We start from the raw sequence: 14855 nt of genomic DNA on the forward strand, positions 1-14855 counted from the left end.
ACACATGAAAGCTGCCTTCAAGGAGTTCCTTGTCTAGTAAAGGTGGTAAGAAATGCATGTACAGATTTTAGATAGTACTTGGAAACATAAATATTATTTGGGAAGTAGTAAATGCACAGTATGTGTTATGAAGGTTCAGAGCAGCGAGAGATTGCTTTGACCTGGGTGTGAGAAGTAGTGTCTGCAGCACTTCGAGATCTGGGAAAGCTTCATGGAGGAAATGAGAAGTGGGGTAGAAGAGTAAGAGGCATCTGTAGCAGAGGAAAGGCCAAGAGGGCGCCGTTGGGCAATAGTGAAACCTACGACTAGAGAGGAAAGAGTGGGAGAATAAGCAGCAGTAAGAGATAAAGTTTATGTTCCTCAGTGTCAGGCTGAGGCTTTGAATATCATTATACAGTTACTGGAGAATCTTTGAAACTCTTGAGCTGGAAGTATAATCCAGTTAGAGCTGAGTGTCTGGAAAGACACAAAGCAAGGATTGAGTGGAGTTGGGTGGGAACCGAAAGACTTGGGAGAGCTGCAGTAGTCCAGGAGGGAGACCAGGTTAGCAGGGAGGCAGGCAGCAGCATCGAAGTGGAGAGGAAAGAGAGATGCAAAGCAGTAGGATCTGGAGAACTCCGTCACTGATTTTAGAGATGCAGGACTTGAAAGGAGTCAGAGCTTCTCTGGGTATTGGGGGAAATTGTGGTGCCATTAACAGAAATCAGTAAGGCTGAAGATGAACTAGTTTGAGAAAACAGAGGGATTAGATAGATCCTCCTTCCAAGGTTTAAATATTTGTCTCGTTGACCGAATACAATGCTCAGTGTATTGCTGCCACTTAGTAGGCTCAGTAAATATTTGCAATTTGATCATATATTTAAGTTTATTATTAATTGGTCTTTGAACTCTCACATCTACCTGGTCTAAGATTAGATTAGATTAGACAAATGGATTATAAACTTCTTAAAAGGCAGGAAGCATGACTTTTCTCTTTGATTCTGATCTTATGTGTTTTTCCCCCAACTTTTTTAGTTTACAGAATTTCAAAGCTTATAGAAAAGCTGAAAGAATAATATAGGAACACCCATCTAAGCCATCAGCTGTTAAAATTTCACCACATTTGCTTTGTCTCTCTTTTAAAAATGTCTAAATATTTATTTTGCAGAACCTTTTGGAAGTGTGCTGCAGGCATCATGACACATCCATGTGTTTAGGGTACATGCATTGAACCTGAGGTGGGCTGGCAGGGATGCTGAGGCTGGAACTGGCTTTGGGGGAGTACACGTTAGATCTGAAAGTTTGGATGATGGTTGCAGTATGCCTGATGGCCAAGGGGAAGAGAATTGAGAATTGTGCCGTGTGGGATGTCAACAAAGGAAGGATGAGGGGAAATAACAAGGACCTGGAGAAAAAAGAAGCAATGTAGGAAGTGAGCTGCAAGCTCTAGGGGAGGTCAAGGAAATTTTTTCATTAGCCTTTAAAGTGTAGAGTTAAGAGTGTGCTCTCTAGGCTGAGAAGAAGAAGTAGAAAAAAAAAATGAAAATGGCAAGGAGGGAGATACTGTAATGTTTTTAAAACATGATTGTAGAGAAGGTGATAGAATATAGAACTGAGATCATAAGTGGAAAGCATATATTTAGAAAGGTCGGAAGCCTGGAACTTTATGATAGAGTGACAGTTTCTAGAGGATTGAAAGCATTTTTTCGTCCTTGAATAACACTCCAGCTACTTGGATAGAACAGAAAGAAGCAACGTCTGTCCCCAGTGTTCTTTGGTTCTTTCTGGATAGACTTTAAGTTCCTTGAGAGCAGGAATTCTGTCTTTGTCATCCCTACCTTGTCCAAGAAAGAGTAGATAAACAGTACATATTTGTTAAATTAAAACACCGACACAAAAACCTAATTTGAGTCTGAAGGCTTAATGGAATGTCTTCATTACCCTCTTCAGAAAATAATGGAAAGAGCTATGGAAATTGCTGTCACATTTTACAGCTGTCTGTTGCTGGCAGTCTTTCTGAGTTGGCACTCGAGCAGTTTTGGCAATTTTCACCTTCTTGGAATCACGGAGGAGCTCTGGACCACTGTATTCTACAAAAGACAGGATCAGTGCTGTGGGCTAGATTGAGAAGACGTATAAAGAAAATACCAGTACCTTCGATTACCATGTTTTGACTTGATAAGATTAGTGTTTGCCAACAAGTGAGCGTGGGTTTAGGGGTGCTAAGTAAATTGGACTTCCTAGTGATGTTCCCCCAAATCCTAAAGCTATTCCAGATAGTTACGTTAGAGATGCTGGCACCCGCCTGAGACATCTGACACATTCCCCATCATCAGTGGAGTGAAACAGGGTTTCATAATAAGCCCATTCTTATTCAGCCTCTCTTAATGCAGCCATGCTGTAAAGTGAAACAAAAGACCTAGTAACTAGTGTCAGAATATGGCTCTAATCCTCTGGGAAACTTCCTATTCTATGGGCTGAGAAGCTCATCAAAGCTCTTTGCTTGAAAATTGTAATCCAGGAATTGCTGTATGCTCGTGGTTTTTTTTCTTGTAACATACATGCAAGTGATTATGGATTACTTTGTAGAGTCTGTGCTGTGCTGCACTGCATAGATGATAAACCTGTGGAAGGCAAGGTGGTGTCTCAGCCCAGTCAGCAAAGGCTTAGGAAGCCAACAGTTTTCGTATGCAGAACGTAATTGAAAGTTGTCACTGGGTTTTGTTACTTGGGGTAGCATACTATTCACTAATATGTCAATTAACAAAGTAGTCAGAAACAATTCTGTCTGCTTTCTTCTTTTTTTTTCCTGTCTGCTTTCTAAAGAACCTGAATAGGACAGAGGGAAATGCCAGGCCACAATAAAGGGACTGTATTATGAAGTTCTTAAATAGCACTCAACATTGCATTTGCTACAGGTGTCACATGTGACTTATCTCTAGTACTGATTTGTGTCAGCATTAAATTTTATTTTTTATTATTTTTTTATTAAAAGTTTTTAACATGTTTTAGAGGGAGAGAGAAAATGCGCGCGCAAGCAAGCAAGGGTGACGCAGAGAGAGAAGGAGACACAGAATCGGAAGCAGGCTCTAGTCTCTGAGCCGTCAGCCCAGAGCCCGATGTGGAGCTCGACCTCCAGAACAGTGAGATCATGACCTGAGCCGAAGTCAGGTGCTCAACTGACTGGGCCACCCAGGTGCCCTTTTTATTTTTTAAGTTTGTTTATTTTTGAGAGAGAAAGCATGGGTGGGGGAGGGGCAGAGAGAGAAAATCCCAAGCAGGCTCCTTACTGTCAGCATGGAGCCCAATGCAAGGCTCGAATCCACGAACCATAGAGATCATGACCTGAGCCGAAGCTGGACGCTTAACCAAATGAGCCACCCAGGCGCCCCTAAGTTTTAAATAGTAATAATTGATGGCGGCTCAGTAGGGTTTACCAGTATTGAAATGATGATCATTATGTGTAATACCAGGACACTGGGTATTTGTATCTATTTTAATTGATGGAAAATTGATGTGGGATAGATCTTAATAAGTTCTGTAAGAAAAGACATAGAAGCACATTTTCAGATAGGAACAGAGAAGTTTAGAATGATTTTACTTAGAAGTTTTAGATAGGATACAGGTCAAAAGGTCAGGATTGGGGTGCCAGGGTGGCTTAGTTGGTAGAGTGTCTGACTCTGGATTTTGGCTCAGGTCGTGATCCCAGGGTTGTGGGATCGAACCCTACATTGAGTTCCTCACTGAGTGTGGAGCCTGCTTAAGTTTCTTTATCTCTTCCTCTGTCCCTCTCCCCTGCTTACGCTCTTTCTCCCTCAAATAAAAAAAAATAGTCAAGATTATAATCAGGAAGCAGTGTTGTACAAGAGTGACAACAGCCTGAGTAAATCAAGTCATATTCGTTTAAGATATTAGAGTCCTCTGTGCTATGTAGGTGACTAAAACAGACCTGGCCTCTGATTTGTGGAATTTGAGTTTCATTTTATTTTATTTACTTATTTTTATTTTTATTTATTTATTTTTCTTATATACTTAAAAAATTTTTTTTTTAATTTACATCCAAGTTAACGTATACCGCAACCATGATTTCTGGAGTAGATTCCTTAATGCCCCTTACCCATTTAGCCCATTCCCCCCCCCCCCCACAACCCCTCCAGTAACCCTCTGTTTGTTCTTCATATTTATGAGTTTCTTATGTTTTGTCCCCTTCCCTGTTTTTATATTATTTTTGCTTCCCGTCCCTTGTGTTCATCTGTCCTGTGTCTTCAAGTCCTCATATGAGTGAAGTCATATGATATTTGTCTTTCTCTGACTAATTTCATTTAGCATAATGCCCTCTAGTTTCATCCACATAGTTGCAAATGGCAACATTTCATTCTTTTTGATTGCCGAGTAATATTCCACTGTGTGTGTGGAAGATGTGAAGACCACATCTTCTTTATCCATTCATCCATCGATGGACATTTGGGCTCTTTCCATACTTTGGCTATTGTTGATAGTGCTGCTATAAACATTGGGGTGCATGTGCCCCTTCAAAACAGCACACCTGTATCCCTTGGGTAAATACCTAGTAGTGCAGTTGGTGAGTCGTAGGGTAGTTCTATTTTTAATTTTTTGAGGAGCCTCCATACTGTTTTTACAGAGTGGCTGCACCAGTTTGCATTCCCACCAGCAGTGCGAAAGAGATCCTCTTTCTCCGCATCCTCGCCAACATCTGAGGATGTTGCCTGAGTTGTTAATGTTAGCCATTCTGACAGGTGTGAGGTGGTATCTCATTGTGGTTTTGATTTGTATTTCCTGGATGATGAGTGATATTGAATATTTTTTCATGTGTCGGTTGGCCATCTGGATGTCTTCTTTGGAGAAGTGTCTATTCATGTCTTTTGCTCATTTCTTCACTGTATTTGTTTTTTGGGTATTGAGTTTGATAACTTCTTTATAGATTTCGGATACTAACCCTTTATCTGATATGTCGTTTCCAAATATCTTCTCCCATTCTGTCTGCCTTTTAGTTTTGCTGATTGTTTCCTTCACTGTGCAGAAGCTTCTTATTTTGATGAGGTCCCAATAGTTCATGTTTGCTTTTGTTTCCCTTGCCTCTGGAGACGTGTTGAGTAAGAAGTTGCTGCGGCCAAGATCAAAGAGGTTTTTGCCTGCTTTGTCCTCGAGCATTTTGATGGCTTCCTGTCTTACATTTAGGTCCTTCATCCATTTTGAATTTATTTTTGTGTATGGTGTAAGAAAGTGGTCCAGGTTCATTCTTCTGCATGTCATTGTCCAGTTTTCCCAGCACCACTTGCTGAAGAGACTGTATTCCATTGGATATTCTTTCCTGCTTTGTCAAAGATTAGTTGGGGATACATTTGTGGGTCCATTTCTGGGTTCTCTATTCTGTTCCATTGATCTGAGTGTTTTTGTGCCAGTACCATATTGTCTTGATGATAACAGCTTGAAGTCCGGTATTACTATTTTTATTTAGTGTTTTTTTTTTTGAGGGGGGGAGGGTGGAGAGAATGAGTGGGGCAGGGGCAGAGAGAGAGGGAGACCCAGAATGTGAAGCAGGCTCCAGGCTCTGAGCTGTCCACACAGAGCCTGATGTGCGGCTCAAACCCAAGAACTGTGAGATCGTGACCTGAGCTGAAGTCGGAGGCTCAACTGACTGAGACACCCAGGCACCCCTACTTACTTATTTTTAAAATCACTTTCTGTAATATGTCAATACGTATGTAAATACATGAGACTCGAAAGCAAGAAAGCACTCAGTCCCCGAGTTGGTAGTTTAGGGGAAATTCATGACAACGAGCCTTTCCAGTCTCCCAGGAAAAGAAGGGGTTGAGAGGACACAATATCACTAGGCCTCTGGTGAACTCAGTGCTGGGGCCACGCATGGCCTAGTTCTCCACCAAGTTTGGAAAGTACTAATTGTCCTGGTCCTGCTCCTGCTCCTACACGTGGCCTCCAGCTTCCAGAATGGCCTCTTCCTTTAGTTCTGTGGCATTTTCACTCGGGAGAAGACCGCTTACCCTGTTGTGGTGTCAGAGTTCTGGAGGACTTGTCATCTAATAGGATGATGAAGGGAGATCTCGTTAGTACCTTGCCATTTGCTTTCCATCTGTGGTACTTAGAACCTCAAGGTCGGGGCACCTGGGTGGCTCAGTTGGTTGAGTATCCATCCATCTCTTGATTTTGGCTTAGGTCATGATCTCACAGTTCATGAGATATAATCCTTTTTTGGGCTTCCTACTGACCTGTGAAGCCTCCTTGGTATTCTTTCTCCCGCTCTCTGCCCCTCCCTGACTTGTGCTCACGCATGCACATTCATGTGTGAGTGCGCGCGCTCTCTCTCTCTCTCTCTAAGTAAATAAACATTAGAAAGAAAAAAAAAAAAACTAATGGTCGAGGAGTCTCAGGGTCTCTCAAGGGCTCGTCTGAGCCCTGGCTGGCCATGGGGATTTCTGAGGGCTGTCCTTCCTTCTTGGAGAACACCTCCTCTCCCTCTGGCTCTAGGATGGCATCTGGTTCTCAAGGGAAAACTGGGTACCCAGAGGCATGTCCAATTCAGAAGATGAAATTGCCTCTAAGGGCAGAACAGGCTCTGGGGGAAGATTTGATTTGGGGGCTTCAGTCTCAAATACTTCACTCAGCTTCAGTCTCAAATACTTCACTTCAGTCTCAAATACTTCACTCAGCTTCACTGGGCTTGGGGTCTCTCTGCTGCTGGTCTTCAAGGTGTCTGCAAGGCTGAGGATAGGAGAGCAGGGATCTGATCAGAACCTTCCAACTGCTCCCCTGTTGGTAGGTTTGGCTGTGGAGAGCTCTCCGCCTGGATGGGAGTGTGTAGGATGCTGACACTAGGTAAATGGGAATCTGCCTCCAGGGCCAGAAGCTTGTGCAGTGGAGGTCGTGCTGGAGTGACTGGGGTGCTCTTTGCAGAGCCCCACCTGGGGCAAGGAGGGGATGCTGGGCCCCTACCCCTCTTTTGGGTGCCCAGCAGCTGGAGCCTCATCTGAAACAGCCCATGCTGTTTCAAACTTCCCTGAAACTTGAATTTTAGTAGGCAGTACAGACAGTAACCGGTAGAAGGATAGATAACTACAAGTTGAGTCAGCTTGTAAGAGAAATTAACAGTGCATTGATGGAGAATAATTGGGGTAGGGAGGTTACTTGGAGAAGGTTTTAAAAACACATTTAGGCAAAGACCTAAAAAATGAGAAGGAAGGAGGAGTCCTTGTGAAAAGTACAGGAAGAACATCCCAGACTGAAACACAAACACGGAGGCCCTGAGGTGGGGAGAACCATGTGATGCAGGATCATGTAGACCAAGATAGAGAGTTTGGATTTTCATTCTAAGAAGAGTGGGAAGCCATTCAAGGTTGTGAAGCAAGAAAGTGACATTATTTCAGTAGTGATTTTCCTACCCTACTTGCTGTGTGGAAGATCACTGGGGAGGAAGGCACAAGTGGAAGAAAGGAGACCAGAAAGGAGGGTATTGGTGTATTCTAGGCAACTGGTGATGGCAGTTCGTATTAAGATGGTGGCAGTGAAGATGGGATTAGATCACCTGGACCTGTTGATGGATGGATTGCATGTGGGAGATGAGAGAAAGGACCAAGAATGGCTCCAAGTTTCTGTGGTCTTAGATGATGGCCTCATTTTACTGAGAGGAACAAGACTGGAATAGGATCTCTATGTGTTTTGGGATGAGGACAGCATAGAAAATGAGTCTTTGGGGTGCCTGGGTGGCTCGGTCAGTTAAATGTCTGACTCTTGATCTCCACTCAGGTCATGATCTCAGTTTGTAGGCTCGAGCCCCACGTTGGGCTCTGTTCTGACAACACAGAGCCTGCTTGGGATTCTGTCTCTCCCTCTCTGCCCCTTCCCCACTCAACTTCTCTCTCAAAATAAGTAAATAAACTTAAAAAAAAAATGTGTTCTAACATTTCTGGGGGGGGGGGAGAAAAAATGAGTCCTTCTTTGTGGGTATGTTAGGTTTCAGGTAGATACTAATGAGGCATCCAAATGAAGGTGTCAAATAGAAGTTAGATACAAGAGGGGCGCCTGGATGGCTCAGTCGGTTGAGCGACTGACTTCGGTTCAGGTCATGATCCGCGGTCTGTGAGTTCGAGCCCCACATCGGGCTCTGTGCTGGCAGCTCAGAGCCTGGAACCTGCTTAGGATTCTGTGTCTCCCTCTCTGTCTGCCCCTCCCCTGCTCATGCTCTGTCTCTCTCTCTCTCTCTGTCAAAAATAAACAAACATTAAAAAAATTTTAAAAAGTTAGATATAAGTAATTGGAACTTAGAGGAATATTTTGAACTCAAGATAGACACATAAGCTTGAGCTACATGTACATTTGGGAGACATTCAATATATAGAAACTCTTATCTGGGGAATGCTTCAAGCTCACCTAGAGAAGAAAGGTGTAGTGGGAAGAGGGCCCGGGATGCAGACTTAAACCTGTAGCATTTAGAGGTTGTATGGCCTGAAGGAGAAGCGAGCAAAGGGGACTGAGAGCGGGAAAATCGAGAGCGTAGTGAGTGGAAAGCATTTTGAGGTAGAGTGGTCATCAGCTCTGAAATAACACGGTGAGGTCAGGAAAGATGAGCAAGTAACCTGGATTTCACAATTTCAAATTTTTGGTGACCTTTACAAGACAGATCTAATGTAAGAGATGTGACACAAAAGAGGGGATGATTTTCAAGAAGGAAAAGATGTTTCTGTTTTTCTTTCCAGTTAGAAGATTTCATGGTGTTTATTCAGGGGAGGTACATTAGTATTATCAGATTTTTATACTTTAGGGCAGAACTTTTTTTAACATCATGTAATTATTTTCCTTGGGAGAGTGCTTCTCATTTTTGGTGTATTCTCAGGATTTTTGAGGTTTGGGGTGGGGAAGGTTCCTCTCCCCACCCCACTAGAAAAAAGTTAACTTCCTATTTTAGTAGATTCAAGTTCTTTGTGATCTTTATGGCTTCCATTGTAGTATGGATATCATATGTAAGTAGTGCTGGGTCCGTATATCACATGTTGATGAATACCTTTAGCAGGGCTTATTTTGAAAATACTAGGGAGTGGATTAATTGGAAAATCAGTAAATTGCTGATCCTTAAATTTTTTTTACCCGCTTTGATTTGTGTCAACCTTTTGTATACTTGTGGATGCATGAGAATGAGTGGGTACATGTGTATACTTTTAACACAGTGTAAATTGTTCATCATACTCAATTTTTTCATCCTTTTAAGATTGGCTGTTTTGTTCAAGCTTTACATTGAACTTACCTGAAATTCTTAAAGCATCATCGTATAAGCATCCTCATTCCAATCATTTACCAACCACATTTTATTTATTATTTTGTTTTATATTATCCAGGTAGTCTTGGTCCTGTGTAACATGATAATTAAAGTTGTCCCTTTTTCTGAGAATGGTCTTCTAAGACACATACTTGTGAAGTACACATAGGAAGCCAGGGAACAGTAGGACAACTAGAGTCATTGTTAAATGCGGGTAGTAATAGTTTCATATAAGAAAATGTCATGATGGAAATGTTTATCTTAGGACTTCTCATTAGAACAGTATGTGTACAAAGTAGCTTGTGTGTAAAAATTCAGATGCCAGATTCCCATTCAAATTTGGGTGTGAGGGGTTTGGGGGAAGTGATAATGATAGACATTCTAAGTGGTCTAGTTGTGGTGTCCTTTTACTCATGTCATCACAAAAATTACCAGTCAAGTACTTTACTACACTTTTAGTCTTAAAAACATAGTATATCTCATTGACGTTAGCTTTGTTTAAAAGTGGGTTCTTAGCGTTATGGTTGATACTTTTCACATTTTCTAACCATTAGAGGTTCTCTTCTAGTGTGCTTGTACAGTAAATGAGTATTTGGAGGAGAAATTATTTGTGGTGTGTCTTATTCAGATAACTTTGACAAATTTCTAAATTAAAATCGATGACCTAGAGAAATGGTTTTTATTTTTATAACATGAAGCTTCAGGCTCAAATCCTGGTACTGGAGGTTGCTGGGCAAGATGAAGGCAGCCTGATTGTGCTGCTTGGTGAGGTCAGTGACTCGGACTGTCTTACAGAGGGATACAGAGTTCTGGGAGCATTGAGGATAGACTTCAGAAGTTTTCGGGATTGGAAGACATTCTTACAGTTCAGATTGTTAGTTGGGATCACACAAGCGTTAGTAGGCACTGCCAGAGGGAATCAGATGATAACGTGTGGAGCCACAAGTGTTTGGCTACATAGGGAGTTTGTTCCGCGAAAAACGTAAGTTTCTCCTTCCTCCTCTATGGGAATACATCTCAGCTTTTCAAGGTAACTTATTGGAATTGGCTTTATAAAATTTTATTTCTTAGTAGACTTTGCTGGAGCACATTTATCCTAAAGAAAGAGATGTTGAATTGGTATACATCAAAGACTGTAAAAGAAAACATTTGTTTTATAACAAGCACCCAGGAGGATATTCTTCTAAACATGAAAGATAACTTTCCTCTAACCTAAGTAAATATTTCAAACCAAATGTATGTTAAGTGATTATAGTAATGTGTGAGCAGAGACTAGCAGTAAAGATAGCAATATCATACATTACTTAATAGTATGTGATACTTCTTTGGCTTTGGTCCTTTTTCTGAGCGATTGTTTCTATGAGAGTCCTCAGGATGCATGGATTCATTTTTCAGCTAGACTGGTAGCCTTCCCAGAAAATGTTTCTTCTCTGTAGTACAGTATCCTGAGATGTTTTCACATCTGAAGTGTTTATTACATAGTAAACACTATCAAGTGATATGGACCAGTCCTAAAATAAACCATATGCTGAGGACACAATTCTTGTTAGAACTGAAATTTGAAATTGGTTTCTGTTTTCTCTGGCAATACTGCTAGATTCTATGTAGATGCAGGGGGTTTATTACTACTTTTACTGCAGCAATTTTACATTTATGTATATTGGGAGGAAATTCTATATTTGTAGTACCTGCAAGTTAAAACACTATGACTGGGGGGGGGGGGGGGGAAGCCATTAAGATCTTGGAGTCCAAATTAATGTTTGTGATGGAAATTTTGTAGCTAAATGGATTGGCTGCTCCCTTCTCTGTACTCTTCTCTTGTGTCCTAATTATTATGTGTTGTGTATTGATAAACAAATTTTTATCCATTCTCCATTCTGTTGCTAGATTATTGCTACGTTCTTCTTTTTCCAGAGCCGTTCTTGAAACCTTTCTACATGGGTGTTTGTTACAGTCCAACTCTCACTGCTTTCCAAAGACTTAGACTCCCCAGTCTTTTCAGTAAGCCCCTCCAAAACCGTTGTCTTCAGTTCTGAAGCTTCTCTGATCTCTGGCAAGCCTCTATCTACTGTAGTGTGTGGTTTGAGGATGATAACATATACACATTGTCTTTGACCTGGAGATTCATAAAAAGAAATCCTATCTTGAGGCGCTTGGGTGGCTTAGTCGGTTGGATGTCCAACTTCAGCTCAGGTCGTGATCTCACGGTCCGTGAGTTTGAGACCCCCGTCGGGCTCTGTGCTGACAGTTCAGAGCCTGGAGCCTGTTTCAGATTCTGTGTCTCCCTCTCTCTCTGCCCCTCCCCCCCATGCTCTGTCTCTCTCTCTCAAAAATAAACATTAAAAATTAAAAAACAAAAAAGATGCTATCTTGTTTAAGGGGGTAAGTCAAATCTCAGGATACCTAATGACATTACTGCAGGCTTAATTTGCATTTTCCTTTCTGGATAAAATCTTTGTCAGTTCACTCTTGCATTTTTGGCTTTCTTACACCCAGGTGTGCCCCCTTCCCTTACTGCCCCTTCTAGAAAAAAAGGATTAACCACTTGGATGAAGTTTTCTCAGAAATTTCTTCTGGACATACTCACTTGAGTCAAAAAAAAAAAAACCAGTTTATAGACACTTGACTTTTTGAGGGAGAGATACAATTGGGTACATCCAGACAGTATCTATGAATTGTTACTGGCCTAACTTTGAAGGTATGATTCATTCCGTAACAGGTATTTATATGGAGTCTAGTAGGGCACTAATTATGTTCCTCGAATGAGTTTTTAAAATATATAACCTACTGAACACACATTATTTGCATCGTGAGAATTGTCTGTACTTATTAATAACAACAGATTTTTGTTTGTTCCAGCTAAGTCTTCGTACTAGTTTTGCAAGTGTATTGAGGCCTGGCAGGGTTATCTGTGACTCAGCCGGGGTGGGCGGGGCAGTCTCCTACCTGCTCCATCTGTGTTCTCTGCCTGTTTAACTGTGAGCCAGGCTGAGTAGTACGCATCATTGGGCGGACTGCCAATACTTAGGTCTCTGCCTGACCTGTTCCATCGTAGAGCCCTTTGACTTAAGATATAGCTGTAACCAGCTGCTCCTCACCGTATTCAGTTCACTCTAACATTTACTGAGCATTTCTGGTTGTGCCAGGTCCTGAAGATAGAGCAGTAAAAAAGACAATGTCCCTTTCCTAATGGGCCTTACATTCATATGGAGGGAGGGACGATTTAAAAACGTACGAAAGTAATTTCAGTACTAAGGAATTAAAACAGGGTAATGGCATAGTGAGCGACTAAGCTGATTGGGTCACTGTTTTAGGGAGATGGCCATGAATGATGACCAGGACGTAGGCATAAGAAAAACATTTTAGGCAGAAAGACAGAAAATAGGTGCTGCATGGGGGAAGGCCAGCGTGGCTGGATGTTGTGCATAAGGATGAGAGTGGTAGGAGATGAGGTAGGCAAGAGTCAGATGATATTAATTTCAGTAGAAAGCCATTGGAGAGTTTTAAGTAAAGGAATGATATACCACCACACTTAGCCGGTACTTGAATATTTCACATAAAACTTCCAACTTGTAAAAAGCTTTTGGAGATATTCTTTGTAAATATCTTTTTTTTTTTTTAACGTTTATTTATTTTTGAGACAGAGAGAGACAGAGCATGAACGGGGGAGGGTCAGAGAGAGGGAGACACAGAATCTGAAACAGGCTCCGAGCTCTGAGCTGTCAGCACAGAGCCCGACGCGGGGCTTGAACTCAAGGACCGCGAGATCATCCCCTGGGCTGAAGTCGGCCGCTTAACCGACTGAGCCACCCGGGCGCCCCTGTAAATGTCTTTTTTTAATGGACAGATTTACTGACATTTTCTTACGTAGAGTTTCTTTTACGTCTGGATATAATTGATATGTCTTCACACCCATTAGGTCTAGATATCTGTATTTATTGTATCTAGAAATTGTATAAAATTTAGAGACCTGCTACCCCAAATTTGTGTCTAAACCAGTGAAGGGAAGTAGAACAGTACTTAGCACGTCCTGACGTAATGGATGGGTGAAAGTCTGAATGCTCTGTAATGCACACGTAGCGTTCAGAGCCAACAAAAGCAGCTTGTCAGTCGTTTTTGTAATCTCTCCACCTGGCTTCCTCATTGTCCATTTGACATGCAGATAGCCTCAGTAGGCCAGTGTGGAAGCATCAAGAGTTAGGCCTTGTATCTCTTTAAAAGCAGGAACAGCAAATGAGAGCTTGAGGAAGCAATGAAGAACCCTCAGTAGTCTGGGAGGCAGTTTGCCAGATTTCTTCTAGTCCCCACATGGTTATCTGTGATACTGAAAAGCTTTATCTGTGCATTGGGAAGTCCCAAATCTTTGTGATATGACCATATAGAGAGAATGCTTTCCAGTTTCTTTGATTTGGTAAATGCTTTTATGGAATAATAATTTTGTCATAATTTTTAGTTACAGTAGCCGAGATATTTGGAGTAAAGGGGACATGTAGGCCAGACACAGGTTAAGGCTATAAAACAGATTGATAGTGATATAAACATTTTTAGATGTGTATTTGAAATTTCAGTTAGAAAAAACCAAAGCAAAAAACAAATTCTGTTACTGCAACTCTTTTGATTAGTTTTTATGCTATAAAATGACTTATAAAATGAAATGTAATTCCAGGGTATCTTAATAAACAATTACAGGGGGTTTGGGGTTACAATGATAAGAAATTCAATCATTTCATGATGAAGGTAATTTTTCTTACTGAAAGACCCGTTTTTTTGTGATTATTTTTTCCCCTGAGCTAATAATAAACAGCTAAGAGAGAGGCCCCTAGGAAAATTGTTTTTCACTTATCCATTATAGAAAAAAATTACACATGTCATTCTCAGAATTCTTGAGGGGACGAAATTTCAGTGCAAACATGATGTAGGAGTTTACTTAAAGGGAAACAGCACCAATAATACAAAATAATCAAAATGCAAAAAAACTTTAATTTAAATTAGACTTTGAAATGAATTTTGGTAATTATATTGTAAAATGATATGAATATGTTCAGTACTCTGGGTATTCACTTTATACAAAATACTGAATAATGGAAACCCTGATATGTGATATTTTGGACAACTCTTTAGACTTACAGTACAAATCTTAGCTTCTTTTTGCTTCATATTCTGTGTTGTAGAGATTCTAAAAATAGAATAAAACTTTAATAAAAATGATAGCAGCTAACCTTATGTGAATATGATTGTTCTCATTTTACAGATAAGGAAAAGAGAAGCTTAAAATGGTTAATTAAGTAGCTTGCCTAAGGGCACTCTGCTCTTGAGTGGTGAAGCTGGTACTTAGATCCTGGCCTTCAAAGCCTTTATGCCTAACCATGATACTCTACTGCCTCTTATAGTAGCTCTGTGAATTGTACGCCTTACATCGAGTTTATTGCTTGTTAAATTTTATTCAGCAGAAATGTATGTAAATTTTAAAAAGTAAGGGGCACCTAGGTGGCTCAGTCAGTTGAACAGGCAACTTTTGATTTTCCGTAATCCCAGGATTGTGGGATTGAGCCCTGTCAGGCTCCTCACTGAGCATGGAGCCTGTTTA

At 41.1% G+C, this 14855-nt stretch overlaps 2 protein-coding genes and 1 pseudogene across 3 annotated transcripts in view; 1 reads left to right on the plus strand and 2 right to left on the minus strand.

Moving 5' to 3' along the window:
• The window catches only part of UBE2E1 (ubiquitin conjugating enzyme E2 E1), a 75859-nt gene that overhangs the window by 11627 nt on the left and 49377 nt on the right, over positions 1 to 14855 (plus strand). The gene's annotated exons all lie outside the window — the stretch shown is intronic.
• Positions 1938 to 14855, minus strand: part of NKIRAS1 (NFKB inhibitor interacting Ras like 1) — a 95962-nt gene continuing 83044 nt past the window's right edge. The window contains exon 4 of the mRNA XM_053221520.1: positions 1938 to 2069. Coding sequence (XP_053077495.1) covers positions 2028 to 2069 — 42 coding nt within the window. The 3' untranslated portion in view covers positions 1938 to 2027. The remainder of the gene's footprint in view (positions 2070 to 14855) is intronic.
• LOC113594169 (uncharacterized) lies at positions 5461 to 7918 on the minus strand (annotated as a pseudogene).

This window comes from Acinonyx jubatus, chromosome C2 (assembly GCF_027475565.1).
Source record: "Acinonyx jubatus isolate Ajub_Pintada_27869175 chromosome C2, VMU_Ajub_asm_v1.0, whole genome shotgun sequence".
Lineage (NCBI taxonomy): Eukaryota > Metazoa > Chordata > Mammalia > Carnivora > Felidae > Acinonyx > Acinonyx jubatus.